The sequence below is a fragment of the Pelophylax lessonae genome (assembly GCF_965119305.1).
Source record: "Pelophylax lessonae genome assembly, chromosome: 4".
Classification (NCBI taxonomy): domain Eukaryota; kingdom Metazoa; phylum Chordata; class Amphibia; order Anura; family Ranidae; genus Pelophylax; species Pelophylax lessonae.
This window is the reverse complement of record NC_138771.1, coordinates 505,860,008-505,885,277: the sequence shown is the minus strand read 5'-3', so window position 1 is coordinate 505,885,277 and position 25,270 is coordinate 505,860,008. Positions and strand designations below refer to the sequence as shown.

Here is a 25,270-nt window from a genome sequence, read left to right as displayed (position 1 = left end):
ATGAATGGCTGCAGAAGGGGGGCGCAGAGCAGGTGAAGTGTGTATAAACGAACACACCGGGCGGGCGGGCCGGCATTTAAGCGGCCGCTAATAGCTGTAACAAAGTGAGCCCTTCACTTCCCTGTCAGGTGGGTCTCCGCTTTGTTCCTCCGCCGGGCGCCGGGCACTTTAGTCAGAGCTACGCTGGTTGCTAGGATGGAAGGCCGACTGGCGTCTAGAAACCAGTGACGTCCCGAGGAGAGGACCCAGAATGCAGAGCGGAGGAGGATCTTCCTCGTCCTCCTCCGTGCCTATTCAAGAATGGCTCGCCTACCTCCTCCCTTCATGTGCTCTGTGCTGCGGAAGGTAATCTGACTGCCTCTCTCTCTCTCTCTCTCTCTCTCCTTCTCTCCTCTGCGAGGTTATCATATGAGTGACAAGTATTCTCATTGGTGTAATAAGCTACATTTTATGATTTCCTGTTAAATGACTTTAATATCAGGGATAATGTGATTATAGGGACAGTATAGCCTTCAACATCAGTTTCCCTTGGCTGCAGGACTACAAGTCCCGGCATGTTCTCTCGAGTCACTGGTGGCTTGTTTTTTCTGGAAACATTGTGTGCCACATCTAAATTATCAACTATTCTCTCTCTCTCTCTGACATGAAGGAGCCAGCGTGCGGGAATGTTAATCCCACAAGTTTTAAGGGGAAATTTTAATTTCATTTCATTTTCGGTTTCGGCTTTTGGCCAAGGGCATCCTGAATTTTCGGTTTCTGTTTCGGTCCAGAATTTTCATTTCAGTGCATCCCTAACGTTCAGCCTCAACAGGTAGAGTGTAAGGATGATATAATGAATTGCACACATTCTCATGGTGCAACATTTGGAAATAGAGCTAAACTGTGTTCAATGTGCTTTTGTGCATTTACGAAGCATTTCAATGGGCCTGCTTATTCCACAAAAAAAGCACAAAGTACATGTCCTGTTTCTAAAAACACCTCACGTTTCAGTTACTGCAAACATACTTTAAGTTTCCTTCTTCCTTATTTCGGCTATCTGTATTCAGTTCCCATCAAGACTAAGGGAAAGAGGCCATTTTCCTGTGTGACAATATTTGAATGGGCGGCTTTCAGTGTATTTGTTGATAAAAAAAAAAACAGATAAAATGAGACAAGCTGACTGAGGACAGAGAAAAGAGGACGGCGTGGAAAATGTCACGACACCCACACACGGAGGCCGTGAACTCTGGCTCGGCTGGCACAGTGAAGGCGTATTGTGAGTCACACCTCACAGAGGCTTCCTCTCAGGCCTTAGCTACGAAACAACGAGCAGACGTGTTTTTCACATGTCAATGGAGAAAATGCATTACCCTGTTACAAGGCCCAATATCCCTCGCCTGGCCAATTAAAAAAAACAAAAAGAATATATACATATACAGTTTTTATTTAAGAGCTTGTAAACCCAAGAAAAAAAAAACCTGTAACAAAGGCATAATGAGCTAGTGTGCATCGCTTACTAGGTCAATATGAAATATTTACCTTAGACTAAGCCCTCCAGCTGCCCCCGCACACCACTGAGACAGCTGACATCCTCCCCTGTGTTTCGTTCGGGTTTGCGGGCTCCGGCGCTATGAGTGGCCGGAGCCGTAATGACGTCACTCCCGCGCATGTGTGCGGGAGCCGCAGTTTTCGGCACGGGCTCTGATGTCATCGGCTGCATGCACTCTGAACATCTCCTAAACTGTGCAAGTTCAGGATATTCACAGTACCTACAGGTAAGCCTTATTTTAGGCTTACCTGTAGTTACAATTAAAAAGAAGACTTTACTTCCTCTTTAATTGCTTGATCAGGATTTGTTAATAGGTTTGTGTACACTGGCATTATTTTCCTACATTTGACATGAATTTGAAGTGCACAACAAATGCAGCTCAGCAGATTCTTATTCTCCCTGATGGTGTAGTGTGAATGGCAATTATGAGGTTGCATGTGACTTGCTTTGCATTGCGTTCCTCTAGATGCAGAAGTTCCTATTAAGAGACACAGTATGTAGTCAAAAGTATTGGGACGCCTGCCATTACACGCACATAAACTTTAATGGCATCCCAGTCTTAGTCCCTGGGGTTCAGTATTTAGTTGGCCCACCCCTTGCAGCTACAACAGCTTCAACTCTTCTGGGAAGGCTGTTCACAAGGCTTAGGAGTGTGTCTATGGGAATGTTTGACCATTCTTCCCGAAGCTCATTTGCTAGGTCAGGCACTGATGTTGGATAAGAAGGCCTGGCTCGCAGCCTCCGCTCTAATTCATCCCAAAGGTGTTCTATCAGATTGAGGCTAGCAGTGGCATAGCGTGGGTTGTCAGCGTCCGGGGCAAGGTAAGTAATTTGTGCCCCTTTAACCAGGGACTTTTTGTACTCCCTGAGTCCTTTCCACTACACTATAATACTGACCTACCTGATTCCTACACTTACCTATCTGACCACTACACTGACCTACCCGATTCCTACACTGACCTATCTGACCACTACACTGACGTACCCGATTCCTACACTGACCTATCTGACCACTACACTGACCTACCCGATTCCTACACTGGCCTATCTGACCACTACACTGACTTACTTAACCACTACACTAACCTACCTGAGCACTACCCTGACCCACCTGACCACTACACTGACCTACCTGACCACTATATTGACCTGACCACTACACAGACCCACCTCACATCTACACTGACCTACCTAACCATTACATTGACCTACTCCATTCCTACACTGACCTACCTGACCACTACACTGACCTACCCGATTCCTACACTGACCTACCTGACCACTACACTGACCTACCTGACTACTACACTGACCCACCTGACCACTACACTGACCTACTTGACCACTACACTGACCCACTTGACCTCTAAACTGACCCACCTAATCACTACCCTAACTTTCCTGACCACTACACTAACCTACCTGATCACTACCCTGACCCACCTGACACCTACAGTGACCCATCTGACCACTACCCTGACCTACCTGATTCCTGCACTGACCCACCTAACCACTACCCTGGCCTACCTGATTCCTACACTGACCTACATGAGCACTACACTGACCCAGCTGACCACTACATTGACCCAGCTGATCACTACACTGACCCACCTGACTACTACATTGACCTACTTAACCACTAGCCTGACCTACATGACCAACCTGATTCCTACACTGACCCACCTGACTACTACACTGACCTACCTGACCACTACACTGACCTACCTGACCACTACACTGACCCCCCTGACTCCTACACTGACCCACCTGACTCCTAGCCTGACCCACCTGACCACTACACTGACCTACTTGACTACTACACTGACCAACCTCACCACTACACTGACCTAATAGACCACTACAATGACCCCTACACTGACCTACCTGACCACTACCCTGACCTACCCAATTCCTACACTGACCCACCTGACAACTACACTGACCCTCCCACCACTACCTTGACCTACCTGATGTCAAGGCTTACCTTTGTAGGTGGCGTGGCCACCCCACTGGTGCCTTTCAGAGGTATTGAACCTGTGTCCTTCTGGCTTCCCAGTCTGCAAACTAGCCTCTGAGCCACTTCAGGACTTTGGAGAACTCCTGTTTATTCCTGTATTGTCTGCAGCACTAGGGGGCTGGATTTCACCAGAGGCTCAGACCTGTCAGTAACTCTCCAGCTGTATTTGATACCTAATTAACAAGGTATAAGACACTGCCCCTCCCTAAGGGCAGTGTCAGTTCATTGATTCTGGTTTCCTGGTTTGGTTCCTGTTGTTTGAGTTCCTGCATTCCTGTTTGTTTCCGGCATCTGACCCCTGGCTTCACCTGACGGTTCTCCTGCTCTAGTCCTTGCCTGTATTTGGACCTGGTTATCCTGAACAGCCCCCGTGCACAAACTCACAGGCCAGGTGGCTTCTTACCTGGTCACCCTGGTCTGTGTTTGTTTGCAAGGGTGAGCATAAATCTCTGCCTGAATGACTCCCAACAAAGGTAAGCCTTGACAGACTGCTTTGTGCCTTGATGCTAACCTGTCTTGAAGCTCTCATGCTTGCAAGCATACCTCGCTGTCGGAACCACGCTGCGCTGATCCCTGTATCCCGCTACCGGATCATCCGCTCTTGCCGAACCTCTCCTCTGCTACATTGCTATTAGTGATAAGTACCCCACAGGGGAAACCTCTATAACCTTTATACTAAAGCTTACACTATCTAGCTCTGCATACTAAGGACTATTATTACATCTGCATTATCTAAGATTGCTAGCTCTTGAGCCTACTACCACCTGTTCTTGCACTGGATTGATCTCTCTTGTATGTCCACCTGCTACTCTGTCATCTACCATACATGATTGCTAAACTTATCTGCATCCCATCTGCTACTATCTTACTTTCAAGAACATTTCCTTTCAAGTGTCTGTCATCTACCATCTCTACCCAACCTGCCTCTTCAGCCTATCATCACTGTGTTACTATATACATAAGTCACTCTAGGAAACATCTTATTGAGTGTGTGTATTTACTTGCTGAATTGAGATCATCCACACATGATGAGTCATTGAGAGTTGGGATTGGTGTCTCAGCGTTTCTCTACATGACTACTGAAGTGGAATATTTCTGCAGCTGAAAATCCACATCATACGTAAAACGCAGGAGCGTTACACCTGACAACTACACTGACCTATCTGACCATTACATTGACCTACTCGATACCTACACTGACCTACCTAACCACAACACTGACCTACCTAACCACTAGCCTGATCTACCTGACCACTACCCTGACCTACCCGATACCTACAGTGACCCACCTGACCACTATACTGACCCACTTGACCACTACCCTGGCCACTACACTGACCCTCCTGACCAGTACAGTGACCCACCTGACCCCTACACTAACCTACCTGACCACTATCCTGACCTACCCGATTCCTACACTGACCCATCTGACCACTACACTGACCTACCTGACCACTATACTGACCCACCTGACCACTACCCTGGCCCTCCTGACCAGTACAAGTGACCCACCTGACCCCTACACTAAGCTACCTGACCACTATCCTGACCTACCCGATTCCTACACTGACCCACCTGACCACTACACTGACCCACCTAATTCCTACACTGACCTACCTGACCACTACACTGACCCACTGGACCACTATCCTGGCCACTGCATTGACCCACCTGACCATTACACTGACCCACCTGACCACTACACTGACCTACCTGACCACTACACTGACCTACCCGATTCCGACACTGACCCACCTGACCACTAACTGACCTACTTGACTACTACACTGACCCACCTGACCACTACACTGACCTACTTGACCACTACACTGACCCCTACACTGACCTACCTAACCCATAGCCTGACCTACCTGACCACTACCCTGACCTACCCAATTCCTACAATGGCCCACCTAACCACTACCCTGACCTAACTGATTCCTACACTGACCTACCTGACCACTACACTGAACAACTTGACCACTACCCTGGCCACTACACTGAGCCACCTGACCAGTACACTGACCCACCTGACCCCATACACTGACCTACCTGACCACTACGCTGACCTACCTGATTCGTACACTGACCTACTTGACCACTACACTGACACACCTAGCCACTACACTGACCCACTTGACCACTACCCTGACCTCCCTAACCACTTGCCTAACCTACCTGACCACTACACTAACCTACCTGACCACTAGCCTGACCAACCTGACCACCGTCTCAGACATGTTTGCTTGCAATACCAGGCGTGCTGGCACCTCATTCTCTGCTGCTCCAGGGCTGCCCTCTCCAGACTGTGTCCACTTCCCCGGGCCAACAAGACTCTCACCTGCTTTTTTTTTTTTTATCTGCTCTGGCAGACAGACTGGCTGCCACAACGCTGGGGAAATCAGAGATCTGGTCAGGAGCAGAGGAGGGGAAGTCGGCAGCTCAGACAGGGATGGCAGGACTCGATCTCAGATAGGTCAGCCCTGCTGCCGCATATGACTCCGTTCAGCCAATCACAGGGCGCCCCCCGTCCATCACTGAACCTGAACATGGCAGTGGAAGTGCAGTGAGTGACACACACAGCATAAATAATAAGGATGAGGACAGAGTGACCATTGCGTGGGATGCGCCCCCCCCCCCCCCCAGATGTTGTGCACGGGGTCCCCCTGCCCCCTCCACGCTACTCCTGGAGGCTACTGGAGGTCAGGACGCTGTGCAGGCCAGTCAAGTTCATTCACCCCAAACTTGCTCATCCATGTCTTTATGGACCTTGCTTTAAGCACTGGTCCAAATCATTTGGTGGAGGGGGGATTATGGTGTGGGGTTTGGCTTGGCCCCTTAGTTCCAGTGAAGGGAATTCTTAAGCTGTCAGCATACCAAGACGTTTTTGACAATTTTATGCTCCCAACTTTGTGGGAACAGTTTGGGGATGGCCCTTTCCTGTTCCAACATGACTGCACACTAGCACCACACATTGCTACATCAATAACTCCTATCTACATTTTACAAATTAATATAACAGCTAACCCTGTTCTTATTTAACCTAACGAAAAAAATATATTTTTCCATTAGACAAAAACTAAGCAGCAACAATTAATGGCTCATGGGTTGGAGCATTTTTCCCTTTTCCGGGCAAGGTAGATCAATGCTTATGGTACCTCTGGATATCTCAAAGTATCCTGTAGAATATTCTTTGGCAAAGAAGATTTTCTAAGCTGCACTACATGAATCTTGTGCTGAAAGCCACAGGATTAGTTGATATAAATCAGGCAAATGGTATTTTCAGATGAGGTAGGCCAGCTCTGGAGGTCTATATTTGACTTTCAGTAAGTTTGCATTCAAAGCTAATAATTGTATCAGCGGTATCTAGTGTACACTGCTGTTTGGTCTTGCATCTTTTTTCTGTATTTGTGATTTCCTTGCAAATTGTATCTGTATTGGACTACAGTATGTTTGCTCCTCTACTTCTGCCCTATTTTGTACTAGTGATCGACCAATATTGTTTTTTTGTTGCTGATACCGATATTTTGCCAATCGCATATATCGGTATCGGCCGATATTGGCCGACATTTTTACACATTCACACCTTAACTGCATAAAAACTGATAGGAAAACTTAAATTGCAAGGAGTTGGACATTAGCATTTCACATCATCTGTGCATTAATGTATAATAAAGTTCTGCAGTAGTGGATTCACTCACTGCAATATAAAAAATTTTATTCACTACTGCAGTGCAGTCAGCGCAAATCTGCTAGGAAAAAAACTAGGCAACAACAACAGCTACACAATAAAATACACATACACAACTGCTATAAAAAGAGCAAGGCAACAGCTACACATGTCACAGTGGATTGGACTGGACTTGACTCTGAGTCAGTGGAGGACTACCTCTGTGTGCAGTATGGCACTCACTGCAACTACTGCAGTGCAGTCAGTGCAATATCGCTAGAAGAAAAGCAAGGCAAGTAGGCAACAGCTACACATGTCACAGTGGATTGGACTGGAGTCAGTGGAGGACTATCTGCACTGCAATATGGCACGCAACTACTGCAGTCAGTGCAATACTGCTAGAAGAAAAGCAAGGCAACAGCTACACATGTCACAATGGATTGGACTGGAGTCAGTGGAGGACTCACTGCAGTATGGCACTCACTGCAACTACTGCAGTCAGTGCAATACTGCTAGAAGAAAAGCAAGGCAACAGCTACACATGTCACAATGGATTGAACTGGAGTCAGTGGAGGACTCACTGCAGTATGGCACTCACTGCAACTACTGCAGTCAGTGCAATACTGCTACAAGAAAAGCAAGGCCAGTAGGCAACAGCTATACATGTCACAGTGGATTGGACTGGAGTCAGTGGAGGATTATCTGCACTGCAGTATGGCACGCAACTACTGCAGTCAGTGCAATACTGCTAGAAGAAAAGCAAGGCAACAGCTACACATGTCACAATGGATTGGACTGGAGTCAGTGGAGGACTCACTGCAGTATGGCACTCACTGCAACTACTGCAGTCAATGCAATACTGCTAGAAGAAAAGCAAGGCAACAGCTACACAGTGGATTGGACTGTGTACCACCGCTGCAGTAGGGCACTCACTCACTGGAATCGTTTTAAATCACTACTGCACTACTGCAGTAGTGATTTAAAATTATTGCAGCAGTGAGTGGCCTTCTACTGCAGCAGTAGTCCACTGGCACTGACTCCAATCCACTGTCTACGTCTATTCTTTTTTCTATCACTTTTGCACTGACTGCAGCGCAGCGCAGTCAGTGCAAAACTGTTAGAAAATAATAGATAGACACAAGCTAGACAGTGGATTGGACAGACTCGGTGGACTGGTGGACAGATACTACTATAGACTAGCTACACTTTCAAATCAATACTCCTAGTTAAGTAGAATAATATTATAGTGCAGAAAGCATAACATTTCAGCATGTTCACCAGTTAAACGGCTTCTTTTCTTTTCATAAATTGCTGCCACTTCACCAAAAACACACTCACTTGGTACTGAGGAAGGAGGGCAGAAAGGTATCTTCTAGCATGAGAAGCAAGTCTTTTGTAGCGTGCCTCATTTTCTTTCCACCACTGAAGAGGATCACTTCTTCTGTCAACTACTGGTTCCTTCAAATAGAGATGAAGTTCATCATCCAGGCTCATTATTGCCGATTGTGATGAATCCTCTGCATGAGGCCCCAATAAAACGCTGAACATTGCATCTATTTGACCACAATTAATTTTCTCTTCTGTCAATTGTCTTTTGGGACATTTTTCTCCTGCATCCTGCTCTTCCACATAAGAAACCTTCTCTTCTTGTCCTTGACTTTTCTTTTTGTCAGGAGGAACCTCCTGCACCTGCTGTTGAATATCTTCTGTTAGCCATTGCTTTGCCTTGACCAATACATCATTAGAAGAGAAAGGATGGTTCTTGTATCGAGGATCCAACAGACATGCAAGCACAACAGTTTTATTGTCCTCAAACCTTTTGGCGAGGCTGTCCCTCATGGCCAGCATGCTTTGATGCTACGTGTGTTGGGTCCTTCATTCTGTTGAAGAAGCATCTTCAGGACTCACACATGGGATCACAGTGGAAACAGATGAGTCATAATGACTCACCTCCAGTGTCACTTCCTCATTGGGTACGAGTGTCTCTATAATGTTGGCTACTATGTCCCAACTGATTTGCAGTAGGGCAAGAATGTCCTCCAAGTCCATATTCACCAGAATATATGGTGAGAGCTCGCTTCTGCTCCAACATCCTCTGTAACATGTGTAGCATTGAGTTCCATTGTGTTGGAACAGCCTGAATCAGGTTGTTTTTGGGTAGGCCAAGGTCTTCCTGAATGCACCTCACTCGCTGCTTGGCAAGAACAGAATGGTGGAAATGGCCTGCGCACTTCTTCAGCATGGTAATGATGTCCAGCAAAGCTTTTTGGTGTGACAGACCATCATTTACCACCAGTTGGAGGGTGTGTGCCATGCAACTGAGGTCTGACACTTCAGCAAGTCTCATACCTTTAACCATGTTCGCTCCAGTGGCTCGCAGCACAAGCATCACTCAGTCTTTGCTGATTCCCCATTCTTCTAGCATGCCTAGAAACTTTTCTTTAATGTACTCCCCAGTGTGGGATCCTTGCATCCCTTTGGAATTCAACACCAAATGCCTTCTGGTCCATCCGCTGTCAATGTAGTGGCATGTAAGACTCATTAGTGATTCTGTTTGTCCTGACCAGCAGTCCGTCATGAATAAGAGTGAGTTGCCAGCATTCTCTGGTTGCAGCATAGTCTTAACTTTGTCAACAACCTTTTGGTGAATCTTTTGCAGCATTTCAGTGTGATAAAACTTGTCACTCTTCAGTGTGTACCTTGGCTCAACTACGGACATCAAATTAAATCCAGAGTCAGACACTATTGTAAATGGCTGGTTATCAGTGACCATCATCTCAGTGATTACTCTGTCCAGCAGTTGGGATCTTCCATCTGATTTTTGCCACCTGTTTTTTTTCCTGAAACATATCTGTTATTGTTGCCAGGGATAGGGATGATTCACCTTATGATTCATTTTGTTTTTTTTTTGGTTATTGCAGTTATTGAACCCATGCTCACATTGTTTTTGCATGTGTTGCACAGTGCTACTGATTTTCCTGGCGATGGAGAAGAGAAATAGTCCCAGACCACACTTTTAATTTTTCTATCTTCATCCATCTCCATTGAAACAAGAAAGAGTCAGACACTAATTTAGGCTTACACAAAATGGTTGGCTGGCACCCTGGGGTGACTGGCTGGCACTCTGTTGTGGCTGTCTGGCAGGCACTGTGTGGTGGGTGGCTGGCACCCTGTGGTGGGTGGCTGGCACCCTGTGGTTGGTGGGTGGCTGGCTGGCTGGCATCCTGAGGTGGCTGGCTGGCACCCTGTTGTGGGAGGCTGTCTGGCTGGCTGGCAGGCACTGTGTGGTGGGTGGCTGGCACCCTGTGGTGGGTGGCTGGCTGGCACCCTGTGGTGGCTGGCTGGCTGCCTGGCACCCTGTGGTGGCTGGCTGGCACCCTGTGGTGGCTGGCACCCTGTTGTGGGTGGCTGTCTGGCTGGCAGGCACCGTGTGGTGGGTGGGTGGCTGGCTGGCACCCTGTGGTGGGTGGCTGTCTGGCTGGCACCCTGTATTGGCTGTCTGGCTGGCACCCTGTGGTGGATGGCTGGCTGGCACCCTGTGTGGTGGGTGGGTGGCTGGCTTGCACCCTGTGGTGGGTGGCTGTCTGGCTGGCACCCTGTAGTGGCTGTCTGGCTGGCACCCTGTGGTGGGTCGCTGGCCGGCACCCTATGTGGTGAGTGGGTGGCTGGCTTGCACCCTGTGGTGGGTGGCTGGCAGGCTTGCACTCTGTGGTTGGTGGGTGGGTGGGTGGGTGGGTGGCTGGCACCGGGTGGGTGGCTGGTTGTCATCAAGCTTTGGTGCCTGGCTTGCACCCTTTTGTGGCTGCCTGGCTGGCTGGCAGGCACCCTTTTGTGGCTGGCTGGCTGGCACCCTGTGTGGTGGCTGGCCTGGCACGTACAGGCCAAGGGCCTGTAGCTGGAGAGCGGGTACAGTCAGGAGGAGGACTCAGGCAGGGCCTGTGGCTGGCTGGTACACTACACTGTGGACTGTGTGGGACTGGGTTGCTGGCTGGCACCGGGCAGCTGTGGGTGGCCACGGCAGCTGTGTTACAGAAGAGAACAGAACAGATACAGAACGTGTGTCAGAGAGAGTGGTTTTTGTTGGTCACTGTTATCAATTATCACAGAACAGAATACAGAACGAGTGTCAGACCATGGTCACTGCACTCACTAGATGTAGAAGAACTCCCGACTCTCCCGACCGACCGCCAGCAGCGGCGGGTAAAAGACACTGTAAGGAATTGGGGGGCAGAGGGAGGCAGCCTAAAAGCTGTCCAGTGCGCGGAGGCACGTGGCGCAACATACGCGATGGCGTCACGAAAATATCGGCAAATCAACAGGCCGATTCCGATATATCAGGGAAAGTGCATATGGGCCCCCGATATATCTGTGTTGCCGATAATCAGTCGATCTCTATTTTGTACTAATGTAGTGTAAAGTGTTTGTAATGATGAAGGTTTCTTACCTTACTGCATTTTATCATCTATCATCATATAAGATTTTGAGAGGTACCATGAAGCTCCGGTACTGCAGAGAACAGTAGACTGGGTACATGGTTCCTCTCAGAAGAAGTGGGTGCAGGTGGAAGAAAATATGAATAATTCAGTTTTAGGCCAGAAAATCTGGCTTCCCGAGGCAATACAGGTCTGGCAAAGGATTTGGCTGTAATTACAATGGAGACTTTGAGATCTTGGGATAAGTTATTTAAAAATGTGCAATGGCAATATGACAACCCCTAATGCCCCTATCGGGTTGAAACTATTTTCCTACAGATAAGGAGAATAAGTCGTTTCTGAAATGGACCTTGGCAGATTGTCTAAGATTGAAGGACGTCCTGAATGAGAATGTCCTTTGTACTCTCCAAGAACTTAGAAATAGATATGGGATCTTACCTTGGGATTCTTGGAGATATAGACAACTTAACATTTTGTGGAGAATCTCCCTAAGCCATTGCGTTCGGTTCATAAGCTCAGCCCTTTGGAGAAACTTGTGGACCGGGAGGGAAATAACAAACAGGGGATCTCAAGTATATGTAAGATGCTGGTTTCCCAATTAGATCCTGGTCCAGTAGGTTTATTGAGAGGCTAGGAACATGAACTGAACCAACCATTATTAGAAGAATTGAAATATCAGGTTATAGATCTGGTACATTCCACCTCAATGGATACAAGGATAAAGGAATTGAATTATAAATTTCTAATGAAGCGGTATTATGTACCATGAAAATTACATAGGATTTATCTGGATCTATCACTTTTATGTTGGAGGGAGTGTGGGGGTGAGGGAACTCAAGAATATGGTGGAGATGTCCTTTGATTCAATCATATTGGGAGGAAGTGCTGAGCATAATTATCCAATTAACCAATTCCATGCTACAGATGAACCTAAGAGGAAATATAGGACAACCATCATCCCATACTTGTTAAATACAGCAAAAGTACTAATTCCGAAATATTGGAAGCAAAGGAAAATACCGACTGTACAGGAATGACTTAGGGAAGTAGATAGAGTAAGACTTATGAAAGAACTAATATGTCTGCAAAATTATGCTGGAATGAGATTTTATGGGATTTTGGGAAGTCGGTTTTAGTTTAAACAGACCATAACATATATGAGGTATATGGGCAATGAGTATCCCTCTGGGGAGAGGAGACTTTTGGAAGAAGAGGACATTTAGGTGAAAATAAGAGATTAAGATTAAGTCTCACTGTCCTTGCTGTTTTTGGTACCCATGCTATCCTCCCCCCTTCCTGCCCTTTTCCCTCCCTCCCTTTCTTCCTCCCCCACCCCCATTTTTTACTTATTTATTTTTGTGAATGGTGTCGTTTTTTTTCTTCTGAGTTATACCTACTAATTGATCACTAATTAATATATAATAATTTACTAACTTAAGGTATTGGAAAATGTGTGTTTTTTCCCCCCTACATTAATACACAGGTTAGTTGGTAGAACGGTGTATTATTGGAGATACACCTCTTAATCACTATTAAATATATTTATAAATTTCTATTAAAATTCAAGGTATGAGGAGGGGGGGGGGCTATGGGGGTGCTATGGGTAGTCTGTTTTTAAATTGATCGGGGGGGGGGGGGGGTATTCATTTTCAGGGTATGGGAAAAAGTGATGTAATATGTATACGTTGGGAACACCATATCGTTGGTCATATATATATATATATATATATATATATATATATATATATATATATATATATATATATATATATATATGTGTTGGGTATTGTTTTGTAATCTAATGATATGTTATGTAATGTTTTTTTTGTTTTGTTTTTTTTTATTTTCTTTTTTGTTGTTGGCTGTGTTTGGAATGAAACTAATAAAAGGATATTAAAATATTAAAATAAAAATAAATAAATAATAATCTAAAACTTTCTAATAAAAATTCAGGTAAAAAAAAAAAAGCTTTAAATCTTGAAAAAATTCAGCGACTCACCTGAAGTTTCTTTAGAAGAGCGGCTTCTGTGTTGTTCCCTTGTTTTGCCTGTTTAGCTTTCCAAAATTGCTTCTGAGCGGAGTACCTGCTCATAGGACACACCTTGAACAGACAGTCTGCAAGAAAAGATTAAAAGTAAATATAATCAGCTTCTAATGAAACAGCTACAAATGAGAGAGAGAGGACCTCAGGCTATAGAATAATGCCTAACTCCAGCCAATTTCTTTTTAGCTTTGAATAGAATAGAGAAACGTGAAACTCTAACTCAAGGCTGCTTTAAAAAGAGAGCCTGAGCCAGTGTTTTAGGTAAATAAGCAGCTCTGGCTGTGATATTCATGTCCTCTCCGGTACTTTCCCTTGCAATACCTTTTTCTCCGCAACAAGATGTCCTCAGTCTTCTGGGTTAAATGATGCCCAGTGTCATTTAACTAGGAAGGCAGAGGATATACTGTAAGTCTAGGGTGTCACCATGGAGCTTTGCACTCACATTGTAACGATGCAGGAAGGGGCATCATTGCCACCAGTAGAAGATATGAAAGGGGGAGAGGACCCTGCATGCCACATGACCAACCCGATGGCTTCAAAAGATAGAAGATATAAATAAGAGAATACAATGGTGTGAGGCTTCGTAGGGGGAAGGGAGGAGCCTTGCTTTGAATTTAGGATCAAAATTTTCTCTCAATTTCTGTCGTAATGACACTTTTACCAAGGATGGGGGTTATATACAGAAGAAAAATGAGATTTGGAGTGGAGTGAGAACACACAAACCAGTGAAAATACTAACATCATCACCATATCAATTTCCCTGATTACCAAGTTACTTATAGAAAATAAGTAAGGTGTCACTGCTGACTGTTTTTCTGAAAATGCCAGCTAACGGGCTGTATCTGAATGGCTGATTGACTCCTCCTTAACAGGCAATATGGGTCAAAAAATCCAATAAGACACAGCCAGCCTCAAGATTTGCACATTCTGCTGTGCTGATTTTTTTTGATTCCTCCCAGTGCTTGGTGAATCCTTTATCTTCCATTACATGTTTTTTTGATAACGCAGATTGTGTAGTAAAGAACAAGTAAAACACCAGTTTAAAAATACCCACAACCATTATAGTTTTCTTTTCCCTTAACATGCTTCTGTACATTAACCATCAACTGACAAAAATAATCCTATGAACTAAGAGCATCTGGGGATTTAGCCTGTAGGCATGGTACTTTATTAAAGCTCCACATGATTATACTCCTAGTGCTAATCTCTTTTTCCAAACAAAGCCAACATGCACAATACAGCTTAGTGTGACTTACTGACACTCAACCCTGGGCTCCGACACACAAGCACCAAAACCCAATAGTTGGGCCTCACCTAGGAGCCCCCAACACTAATCATCGATCAGGACACATTCCAAAACAACTGTGAGTCCATCTCAAGCTCCCATTTACCTACTTCTATAAAGAAGACCCGTCACCCCATTAGAAGCTACTTTATAACATATTGGAACATGTTCAGTGATGCTCAAGATGTCTAATTAGATGAAATAGAAGAAGGGCCCTTGTATTAGCCAAGGGAGTTTTCAGAGATCCTGGAAAGTATGGGAAGGTCAAACAATGACTTTGTGAGGGTCGCATCCTGCTTTTGGGCAACCCATGAGCAGATTAACATGTTGAACATCAATGTGAAAGTTATTTCCTGACGGGTGGCTTATTATGTTATTTGCTGTACTCTGTACATAAACTGCATCTAATCAGCTCCTTCAGCTGCTCTATTCCCATGTCACATCAAAGGAACCCCGGCCTCTGTTATACATTACCAGCATTTTCCTTAGCTGTGATATAAACCATCCTACAGTTAAATTATTGCAATGATGACCCACTGTAACAAGCCAAATGATGTTCTTACACAGAAACAAAAATCTTTATCCAGCCAAACAATTTGCTTCTTTTTTTTAACTTTGGATAGGGTGGAAAAGAAAAAGAACCTTAGTCCTGTAATGTAAAGGGGTGGAAGATGGAACCACTATGAGGGACACAGGCATCCGACACCCGTTTTCTAAGCTTGCAGCACTGGTGCAGAGCAGAGGTAGAAGCAATGGGTCGCCTTATAGGTGAGTATATACTGCTCCATATAGCAGGGGATTCATAGATTTAAAGTGTATGTAAATCCTAAGAATAAATGTCTCTTATCTGCTCCTTGCTTCTGGTCTGTTAAATATACAATTGAAAGTGTTTTGTTCTATCTGTTTCATAGGTGCAAAACTGTTAATCCTGCCAGAAATTGTATCAGCCGAGCCGATAACTTCCTGTGCTCTCTGCCTATGGTGCTGTACTCTTAAAGGTACCGGTATTGTAAAGTCTCATGGCTTTTCACCTTAACGAAGGTAGGGGGGAATTAACCGCGCTAAGCAAATAAATGAAGAAGCAGCAGCTTCAAGTGGGGCAAACACCCAAAATAATAATACTAAAAACAAGCCGCGCTACTTAGTGAAAAAGTGCTATAACCACACAATACCACATATATAGAAATACAGAAAATCCCAAAAAGTCCTTAAGTCTCTGAATAAACTCCAAAAAATTGGATTAGGTGTTCATAAAGTCCACTAGGTATGGGTGAACATCCACTAGTAGTGCAGACTGCTTACCAGAGTGCTTCAAACTTTGCGCCCAATATAAGGGTTTGGCACCCAAGAGCTCCAGAGGGATATCCTACAACCAGATCAGATTCCGCTGTGTTTCAGGTCTTGTAGCATAAGATGACTCAGCAGACATTAGACCACGCACATAGAAAGAAAAATGGTATAGAATCCCATAGCATAAAACTGATATGTGATGAACTAAATATAATGAACAAGGAATGTTCCTCTAAATGGTAAAATTAGAATTAAAAATATATTTTCCAATTGAATGAAAAACACCGAAAGTGCAGTGACCACCACCAGTTGTGCAATCTGCTTACCAGATGGACATAATAAAATCGCCAATAAAGTGTATAAGGACACCCAACTTTCTCCAAAAGGGCAGTGCCACCACCAATAGTGCCATCTGCTTACCAGACAGAAAATATATAATAGCCGGTGAGGGAAAATGATGGGTGATAAAGATGGATGCCAACTCCACACAGAAGCGATGACCGCCACCCCAATCCACAAACTGCTTACCAGATGGGTAATAAGGTATAGCCAGAAATAAGTATCAATCCACCAATTCCATATGCTCCAGATTCCAACTGATTGAAGTAGAAACTTGTATTTCCCAAAGGAAGCATCAATCACAGGGTCCAGCTGACAATAAAGTTGTGCAGAAAAGATGGATTGGGTGAGGTTGGAGGACTACAAGTTTCAGAGGCGGCACACACTTTGCAGTTTCCTGAGGGGGGCGCTATGTACACACCTGGGCTGGACAGTGAGTGATCGGCACACAATGTGACCGCAGAGCCTGGCCTTCTCACCTGCAGGAATCCAAATCCAAACCTTCCTACAGCCAACACAGGAGGAGCAATCAGACCCATGCACAGTGCAAGGAAGGTTTGGATTTGGATCAGCTCTGGTGGACATTCCTGCAGTCAGCATACCAATTGCACGCTCCCTCAAAACTTGTGACATCTGTGGCATTGTGCTGTGTGATAAAACTGCACATTTTAGAGTGGCCTTTTATTGTGGCCAGCCTAAGGCACACTTGTGCAATAATCATGCTGTCTAATCAGCATCTTGATATGCCATGCCTGTGATGTGGATGGATTATCTCTGCAAAGGAGAAGTGCTCACTAACACAGATTTAGCCAGATTTGTGAACAATATTTGAGAGAAATGGATCTTTTGTGTACATATAAAAAGTCTTAGATTTTTGAGTTCAGCTCACGAAAAAGGGGGGCAAAAGCAACAGTGTTGTGTTTATACTTTTGTTCGGTGTATTTTGAAATTTGGCCAGTCTCTGCTGAACCGGCCAAATTTTGGTCCTTGTATGGCCGGCTTAAACTCATCACTTCTTCCTTCCTCTGGGCACTGTACATCTATTGCATTTATTCACCGCCCTCAGTACCAGTATGTTTCTGACATGTTTTTTGGCAAAAAATCTGATCACCATATTGTATCTTCTTTCCAATTTAAAAAAAGGGGTAATTTAAGGAGGGTTGTACTGTCCTGGAATTGTTATTTTAACAGAAAGTAAGGGAAACTGTTTTTTTTCTTTTGATTTCAAATCGTATTTGTTTTTTTGAAAGAAATATTGCAGTGCCATATGTTCGACTAAGTTACATATAGTAAATTCATCTGGAAAGGCTTGAACATATGTACGCCCATAGAACAAAGAACAAAGGTTTATGACACTGATTTCAGTATACACAAAGGGAGTTATGCCTTAAACACACTACTAGTTTTTTCAACCCGCTGGGTTGAAAAAAAAAAAAAAGAAAACTGAGAGCTCAGGTCAGAACCACTGTACTAACAATCTCTCCAGCTGTGCTATGTTGTCTTGACAGGGAGACCGCCATTGGTTGAGAGCGCGGATTGGGAGCCAGTCAGCAGACCTTTATCGGTCATGACCCTTCGACTGAACAGCCGGCTTTTGTCGGACTGGCTGCCGTACACATGCCGAATGTCACCCAGTTTCTATTGAACCAGCCGATGCCGCCCAACATTCTGCCTCTGTGTACTAGGTTTTAGAAAGATGTTTTCGAGTGTTCAGAACATAGTGGAAAAGTAGGAGGATAACATATCCACTTTTACTAGAGTAATTACTATTATTAATTTTATCATACAGGATTTTTGCAGCGCCAACAGTTTGCGTATCGCTTTACAACGCGAGGGCAGACCGTACAGTTACAATATCATTTAATAAAGGAGGAATTAATTATAGTTTTTTTACTTGGTAGAGACAATGCAATAGGATGCCTCTATTAGTACTGTGAAATCATTTTTGCATGACAGAATACTTGTCAGTGAAACTTTCACAGCCCTAAAAACTGGAAAATGGCCCAGTAATGAAGGGGTAATACAGGCTGGTGCTCAAGTGATTAAAGTTTATATGGGACTTTGTTTAATTGGGTTTTGATCTACTTCAACAAGTTACACTCTATCTTTGCAGACTTACATACATATGTTTCCTAGGGAGCCCTGCTATCTTCCTTTATTTATTCCCTTTCCACAAATATTCAAAGTATATTCAACATGATATGCTGTATATCAGGGGTGCTCAATCCGTGGCTCACTGGCCTCGTGGCCCACGACCTCAAACCAGGGAAGCGCATACCCATGATCTGGGATGGTGGGTCGCCTAAACCCAATTCGCGATCAATGGGTTGATGACCCGCCATCCCAGAGCATTAGAGTGAATGGAGCCGGCACCAGCAGCAAAGGAAGCAGGCAGCCGCAGAGGGAGCAGGAGCCGAATAAGCTGATGCTTCCTCTGTAGCACTGACTCCTTTTTAGCAGCCCGGCGAGCGATGCCAGCAGAACCTGGAAGAGGAAAAGAAGGTCAGTGTATTAAACATAACATACACTGCACTTTTGCAAAAGGAATGTCAGCACTTAAAAAATAGGGTTATTAGGCTACTTTTACACTGATCCGCAGGTGCAGCGCAGTATACCTGCAGCTTCCCTGCTGCGGGTTAGTTGCACTGAGCCATAGACTTCTATTATATTCTGTGGGTTTGGTGCGCTTTCTAAAAGTTCACCAAAGCTCCTGAATGCAGAAGTTTTGGTGCACTTTCAGAAAGTGCACCACACGTGCAGGATGTAATAGAAGTCAAAATGCAGCTAACCCGCAGGAAAGCGTCAGGTGCACCAGCAGTGCGGGTAATCCGCAGCACATCAATGTGAAAGCAGCCTTATAGGGGGCTCAGGAAAGTAGGAGTTATTTACATCTGCAGTTAAGGGGGCAGTAAAACCCCATAGTTCATAGTGGCTCACGACTAGTCACCCAATCACTTAAGTGACACTCGCTCTTCAAAAGGTTGAGCTCCTTTGCTGTACATCATTTGAATGCCTGTGTCTAAATGGTGCACAGTGTATGAATTCATCTACTAACCACTGGCACCGGTACTCTTTAAACAATTGCTGCTTTATGATGGCTTGTTTGTTCTTTGTTTTGTTTCACCTGTTCCCAAGGCCGGTCACCTTGATTTGACTTTGTGGTTTTGCCGACGTTGTAAGTGAATTTACTATAAATAGTATTGCCAGGTAATGAGTTTTATTGTGCAGTTATTAAACTTAAACCCTCTTTCCTGAATTCTAGTTGTGCTTGATGTTACATTCTATAGGGATACAGTAGCATATGTTAAATGCATGTCCAGCTCAAAACCTTTTTACTAGTTTTGGATTTGTGGGGAGTGGGAAAGGATTACAATTCCTGTCATGTTTTTACTGCTACAGGCATACCTCCCCAACACGCTGGATTCAGTGGGACCATCCTAAGATTTCAACCAAATCCCAGTGTCCCGCAAATCAAAGCTGAATTCTGGAGCCCAGTGTTGGAACAACTTGTTCATTGTCTCAACAGTTGTTGGTTTCTAAGAAGCCCCAAAATATTTTAATGAAGTTCATCTTTAAGGTAGGCTTAAACAAAGTGCTAGTTCTATGTCTATTATCAGTGTGCACAATGTCATATGTAATGTGCTGAGGTTTATGTGTGTCTGTGAGACTCTTGCTTGTGGCACAACAATCAAAGCATATTTTCTAGGTACAAGAAAGCCCTGGTTTTGTTTAATCACGCTCCTTAAGTCTCTCCCACTGTTAACCATTTGGCCATACCCACTTTTTCCTCGATTCCTACAGCTGAGACCATCCATTCCTACCAGAGGCACTAAGGTCTATCTACAAAACTCCCAACCCCTACTGTGAGTTCTAGGGTGGCAGCAGTGATTTTTTTATTTTGTACTTATATATGTATATCTGTACACTCCTGAAGAAGCATAACAGTCTTTCGATATGTGTCGAGTGGGATTGCCTATTCTTACCACTTAAAGAAGAAGTAAAGCTTCCTCTGTAACTTGTACCTATAGGTAGGCCTATGATAAGGCTTATTTATAGGTACTGTAACATGCACTGTTTAGGAGATTTTTACTTTGCATGCAGCCAGTGACATCACTGGCACATGCACTCTGAAGGAAAGGCCGTTCGTGCCGTTCCTTCAGAGCCCTGTGCTGTGAACGATGGCTCCAATGCGCATGCGTGGGAGTGACGTCATCAGGGCTCTGGCCCATCAAATGGCCGGAGGACACGAACCCGGAAGGAAGATGGGTTAACATGTCAGCCGTGTCAGCAGTGTGCGGGCGCTGCTGCAGGGGCTGCGTTCTAAGGTAAGTTTTTCATAATGAGCTAGTATGCGATGCATACTAGCTCATTATGCCTTTGTCTTTCGGGTTTTTATTTCTTTAATTTTGTTTTTGAAGGTTTACAACCTCTTTAATCGAGAGTTATGGAATTTTTTGGTCATGCACTTTATACCATTTATCTAGTATGTCCATATAGCAGTTGATAAGGCAATAACATTGTATAAAACTGGTTCTGTGTATGTTTTTAAAACAAAAGATGTGCCGATGTTGCTTTTATGAAAAATTAAATAAAAAGGAGTTGGAAAGTCAGGAGGTTTTTCTTATCTTAATGCATTCTATGCATTAAGATAAAAAGACTTCCATGTGTAACAGAACCCCCCCCCCCCCCCCCAAGCACCCCTAACATAGTTACACAGTAGTTGAGGTTGAATAAAGACAATAGTCCATCCAGTACAACCTGTGTAAGTGTGTGTGGGCGTATTCATTTCCCATACCCCTGAATGTTGTGATCTTGGAGATGTACTTCCAAGAGTCTTTTAAAAGTAGCCATACTCCACGCAGTTACAACCATTTGTGGAAGAGAGTTCCACAATCTTATTGCCCTTACTGTAAAAAACCTCTTGCGTAGCCTGAGGTTAAAGCGCTTCTCCTCTAATCGCATTGTATGGCCGCGTGTCCTCTTACTTTCCTTGCGACTGAATCGTTTTTTTTCTATGCTGAGATCACCATTGAGGTAATTGTAAATTGCTATCATGTCCCCTCTTAGGCATTTCTCTTCTCCAGGGAGAATAAATCAAGCGCTTGTAAACGCTCCTCATAATTAAGGTCCTCCAATCCCCTAATTAGTTTAGTTGCCCTTCTCTGTACTCTCTCCAGTTCCAATTAAATTCTCTGCTAAAAAAAAAAATATATATATATAACGTTTGGGGGTTCTAAGTAAGTTTCTAGCAAAAAATACTGATTTAAACTTGTAAGAAACAAATGTCAGAAAGAGACCTGGCATTTAAGCACTTCTGGACCAGAAGGATTTGCTCCCTTAATGACCAGGCCATTTTTTGCGATTCAGCATTGCGTTACTTTAACGGAAAATTGTGCGGTTGTGCGATGCTGTAACAAAATAAAATTGATGTCCTTTTTTCCCCACAAATAGAGCTTTCTTTTAGTGGTATTTGATTACCTCTGCGATTTTTTTTTTTGCGCTATAAACAAAAAAAAAAATGACAATTCTGAAAAAAAAAAAAAAAAACATTTTCACATTCTGCTATATAACATTCCCAAAAATCTAAATTTAAAAATCTAATTCTTTCATCCTTTTAGGTCAATTTGTATTCTGCTACATATTTTTGGTTAAAAAATTGCAATAAGCGTATTTTGATTGGTTTGCGTAAAAGCTATCACGTCTACAAACTAGGGGAAAGATTTATGTAATTTTTATTTATTCTATTGTTTTACTAGTAATGGCGGCGATCTGCGATTTTTAGCGGGACTGCGACATTGCGGCGGACAGATCGGACCCCTTACTGACATTTTTGACACTTTTGGGGTACCAGTGTTATTACCACAGTTTTACTATACTAAAAATATGCACTGTTACTGTAATTATGACATTGGCAGGGAAGGGGTTGACCTAGTGGGTGATCAAAGGGTTAAATGTGAGCCTAGGGGAGTGTTGACTAACTGTAGGGGGAGGGGCTTGTGAAATGAACATAGAGACCTGTAATCCTATATAGAAGGATCACAGGCGCTCTGTGATCATTTCAGAGAGAAGAACAGACGGCAATCGTGGCTGCTGGCCCCGTGCATCGGCATCCCTGCTGCCTAGCGCGCCCCCCAGCACCAAGTGCGCGACTGACGTAGGGCTACGTCGGCTCCCGCAGGAGGGCCAGCCTGCCACCGTACATGTGCAGCGGGCGGTCCGGAAGCTGTTAAGTAGTTAAACTGACCTCAGTTACAGACCGAAGTTCATCCCTTTGATCTAAAAGAACCAAATGATACAATGTTTGTTTTTATGTCAGCGCTGAGCAATGTTGTGATGAACTTTGCCGGACACCTTTTTTTTCTGTGCAGAATCAGTATCATAGGTCAGACTGAATAGGGAAACAGACACTGTATGATAAAGATGCTTGCAATTACCCAAAGAACTGTATTTTGTGACTCAAAACAAGCATATTTTACTGGATATACAGACTAATTTTCTTGTTGTGGGATTAGAAACACTTTAATTTTATATTGCTTATACACTTTAATATGGTAGCACAGTCAGAGAAGAAGGCTGAAACAGAAACATCAAGTAAATTATAAAATTGAGTCAGGGCCAGTTCACACCACATGCAGTCCAGTGCATTTTTTTTTCTGCATCAAAACGCATGGAAAGTAGGTTATACGGTCTCCAATGGCACAGTTCACACCAGTGCTTGCAGTTTCCGTGCGTTCCAGTTCCAGAAAAAAAAGTAGAAAAAAAGGGGGGGGGGGGGGGAAATGCACTGGACTGCATCAAAAACACACCAAAAACACCCATGCAGAAAAGCACCTGGAGCGCATCTGGACTGCGTTTCTATGGTGTGAACTGGCCCTCAAGGAAACAGCTTAATACAAAATGTAATGTAAGGTGAAATGTAAGGCCTCTTGTACACTGGTGCCTAAAAACTCATAAACATGAGTTGCCGGTCATTATTTTACACGCGTATGGGCAAAGGTGGAGGAATAAATCCCCTCTAATGTTGGGTGGGCCATTTGTGTAGATGCTGCTGTGATATGTAAAACTATTAGTTTAATTTTTTGCATTCTAGAATGGGGTACCTTGAGATTGTGCAGAATTTTAAAGTGTGCCTTGACTAAAAAAAAGGTTGAGAAGCACTGATCTATGCCATGAAATGTTCTACTATACGATTACAATCAATAAAATGCAGTGGCGGCCCGTCCATTGGGGCGCAGGGGCACCGCCCCCCCTATCTATGCCTCCGGCCCCCTAATTTACATTTCACAATCCAGACGCATGGATTCCAATGGGGGTTTTTATTTTTTTTTTAAGCACATGATTAGACCCAGAGGCTCTAATGGCACTTTTCCACTGAAAGTACCGGCTAGTACCGGCTCGGCTCTACTCGGCCCTGCTTGGCCCGGTTTGCTTTTCCACTGCTGGTACCGCATGGTATAGTGTCGGAACGGTTCGGTACGGTACGGTATAGGTTTGCTTTTCCACTAAAGTAGTACTAAAGTTAAGTGGGTGGGATAACAACGGGGTGGGTGTGATTCTCTGACCAATCAGTGGCTAGTAGTGACTGCATGCAAGGGATTGTGGGATATGGTACCAGTTTGGTACCTGTTGGAACCACAATCGAGTAGATACTGTTTTTTCAGAGCCGTACCGTACCGTACCGTTCGGTTCCATGCAGTGGAAAAGCAAACCTATACCGTACCGAACCGTTCCGACCCTATACCATGCGGTACCGCAGTGGAAAAGCACAAAAGCGTGCCGAGCCGGTACGGTTCCATGCAGTGGAAAAGCGCCATAATAGGCTTCAAAAAAGGGTGAGTCCATCCAGTTGTGTGACAATAGCAAATGAATATTCGCTATTGTCACACGGATCTTCCTCCCAGCAAATCTGGAAGCGGGTCCTGAGACCAGTTTCCCGATTGGCTGAAAAGAGAAGCCATGCCATTGGCCAAGGAGGAGGAGAAGGGAGGGGATGCAGGAGACTAAAAAACCGCCGCCGCTGCCTGCCCTCCACATGTCCAGGGTGGGTGAGTCGGCAACCGGGGGGGGTATGGTGTGCGGGCTGGTGTGGTCCGGGGGGGGGGGGGTATGGTGTGGTCCGTCTGCCCCCCCCCGACCCATGGAGAACCAGCCGCCATTGACAAAATGTATAGCAACATAAATGATAATGGGAACTGGGTTTGTAAATCTTCGTAGGAAGATTGATGGTCTATGAAGGTCGAGAATTGTTTTTTATATGTGGAATCATGTAAAATAAAAAGCCAATGTGTTTTGGGGGGTCCAAGAATCCCCATTTATCAGAGCTTAAACAGCAAACTATGAAAAAGGATAAAAAGTCTACAGCAGGAGAAGAAGTGTTCATAAACCAGACAAACAGCAAAGGTGTTGTCAGGATTACAGGAAGGAAAATTTTATTTGAAAGATTTATAAACCCATTAATGGCGGCAGCTGCCCAGGGAGAGCTTGCAGAGCACTTTACATCTCACTTCTAAAGTACACTGGAATAAAATGCAAATTGCGTGTTCTTCTAAAAAAGAAGGAGGCATGATCTTACATTCAACCTAAAATGAATACAGTGTAAATGTTTTATATCCAGGCAAATTATAAGTGCCTAATAACTGAATAAACTATTAACTTGAAAGGGCT

At 44.4% G+C, this 25,270-nt stretch overlaps 1 protein-coding gene across 1 annotated transcript in view; it reads right to left on the bottom strand.

The window, feature by feature from the left end:
- Positions 1-25,270, bottom strand: part of ITPR2 (inositol 1,4,5-trisphosphate receptor type 2) — a 611,059-nt gene that overhangs the window by 458,902 nt on the left and 126,887 nt on the right. Inside the window, exon 3 of the mRNA XM_082252924.1 lies at positions 13,648-13,763. Coding sequence (XP_082109050.1) covers positions 13,648-13,763 — 116 coding nt within the window. The remainder of the gene's footprint in view (positions 1-13,647; positions 13,764-25,270) is intronic.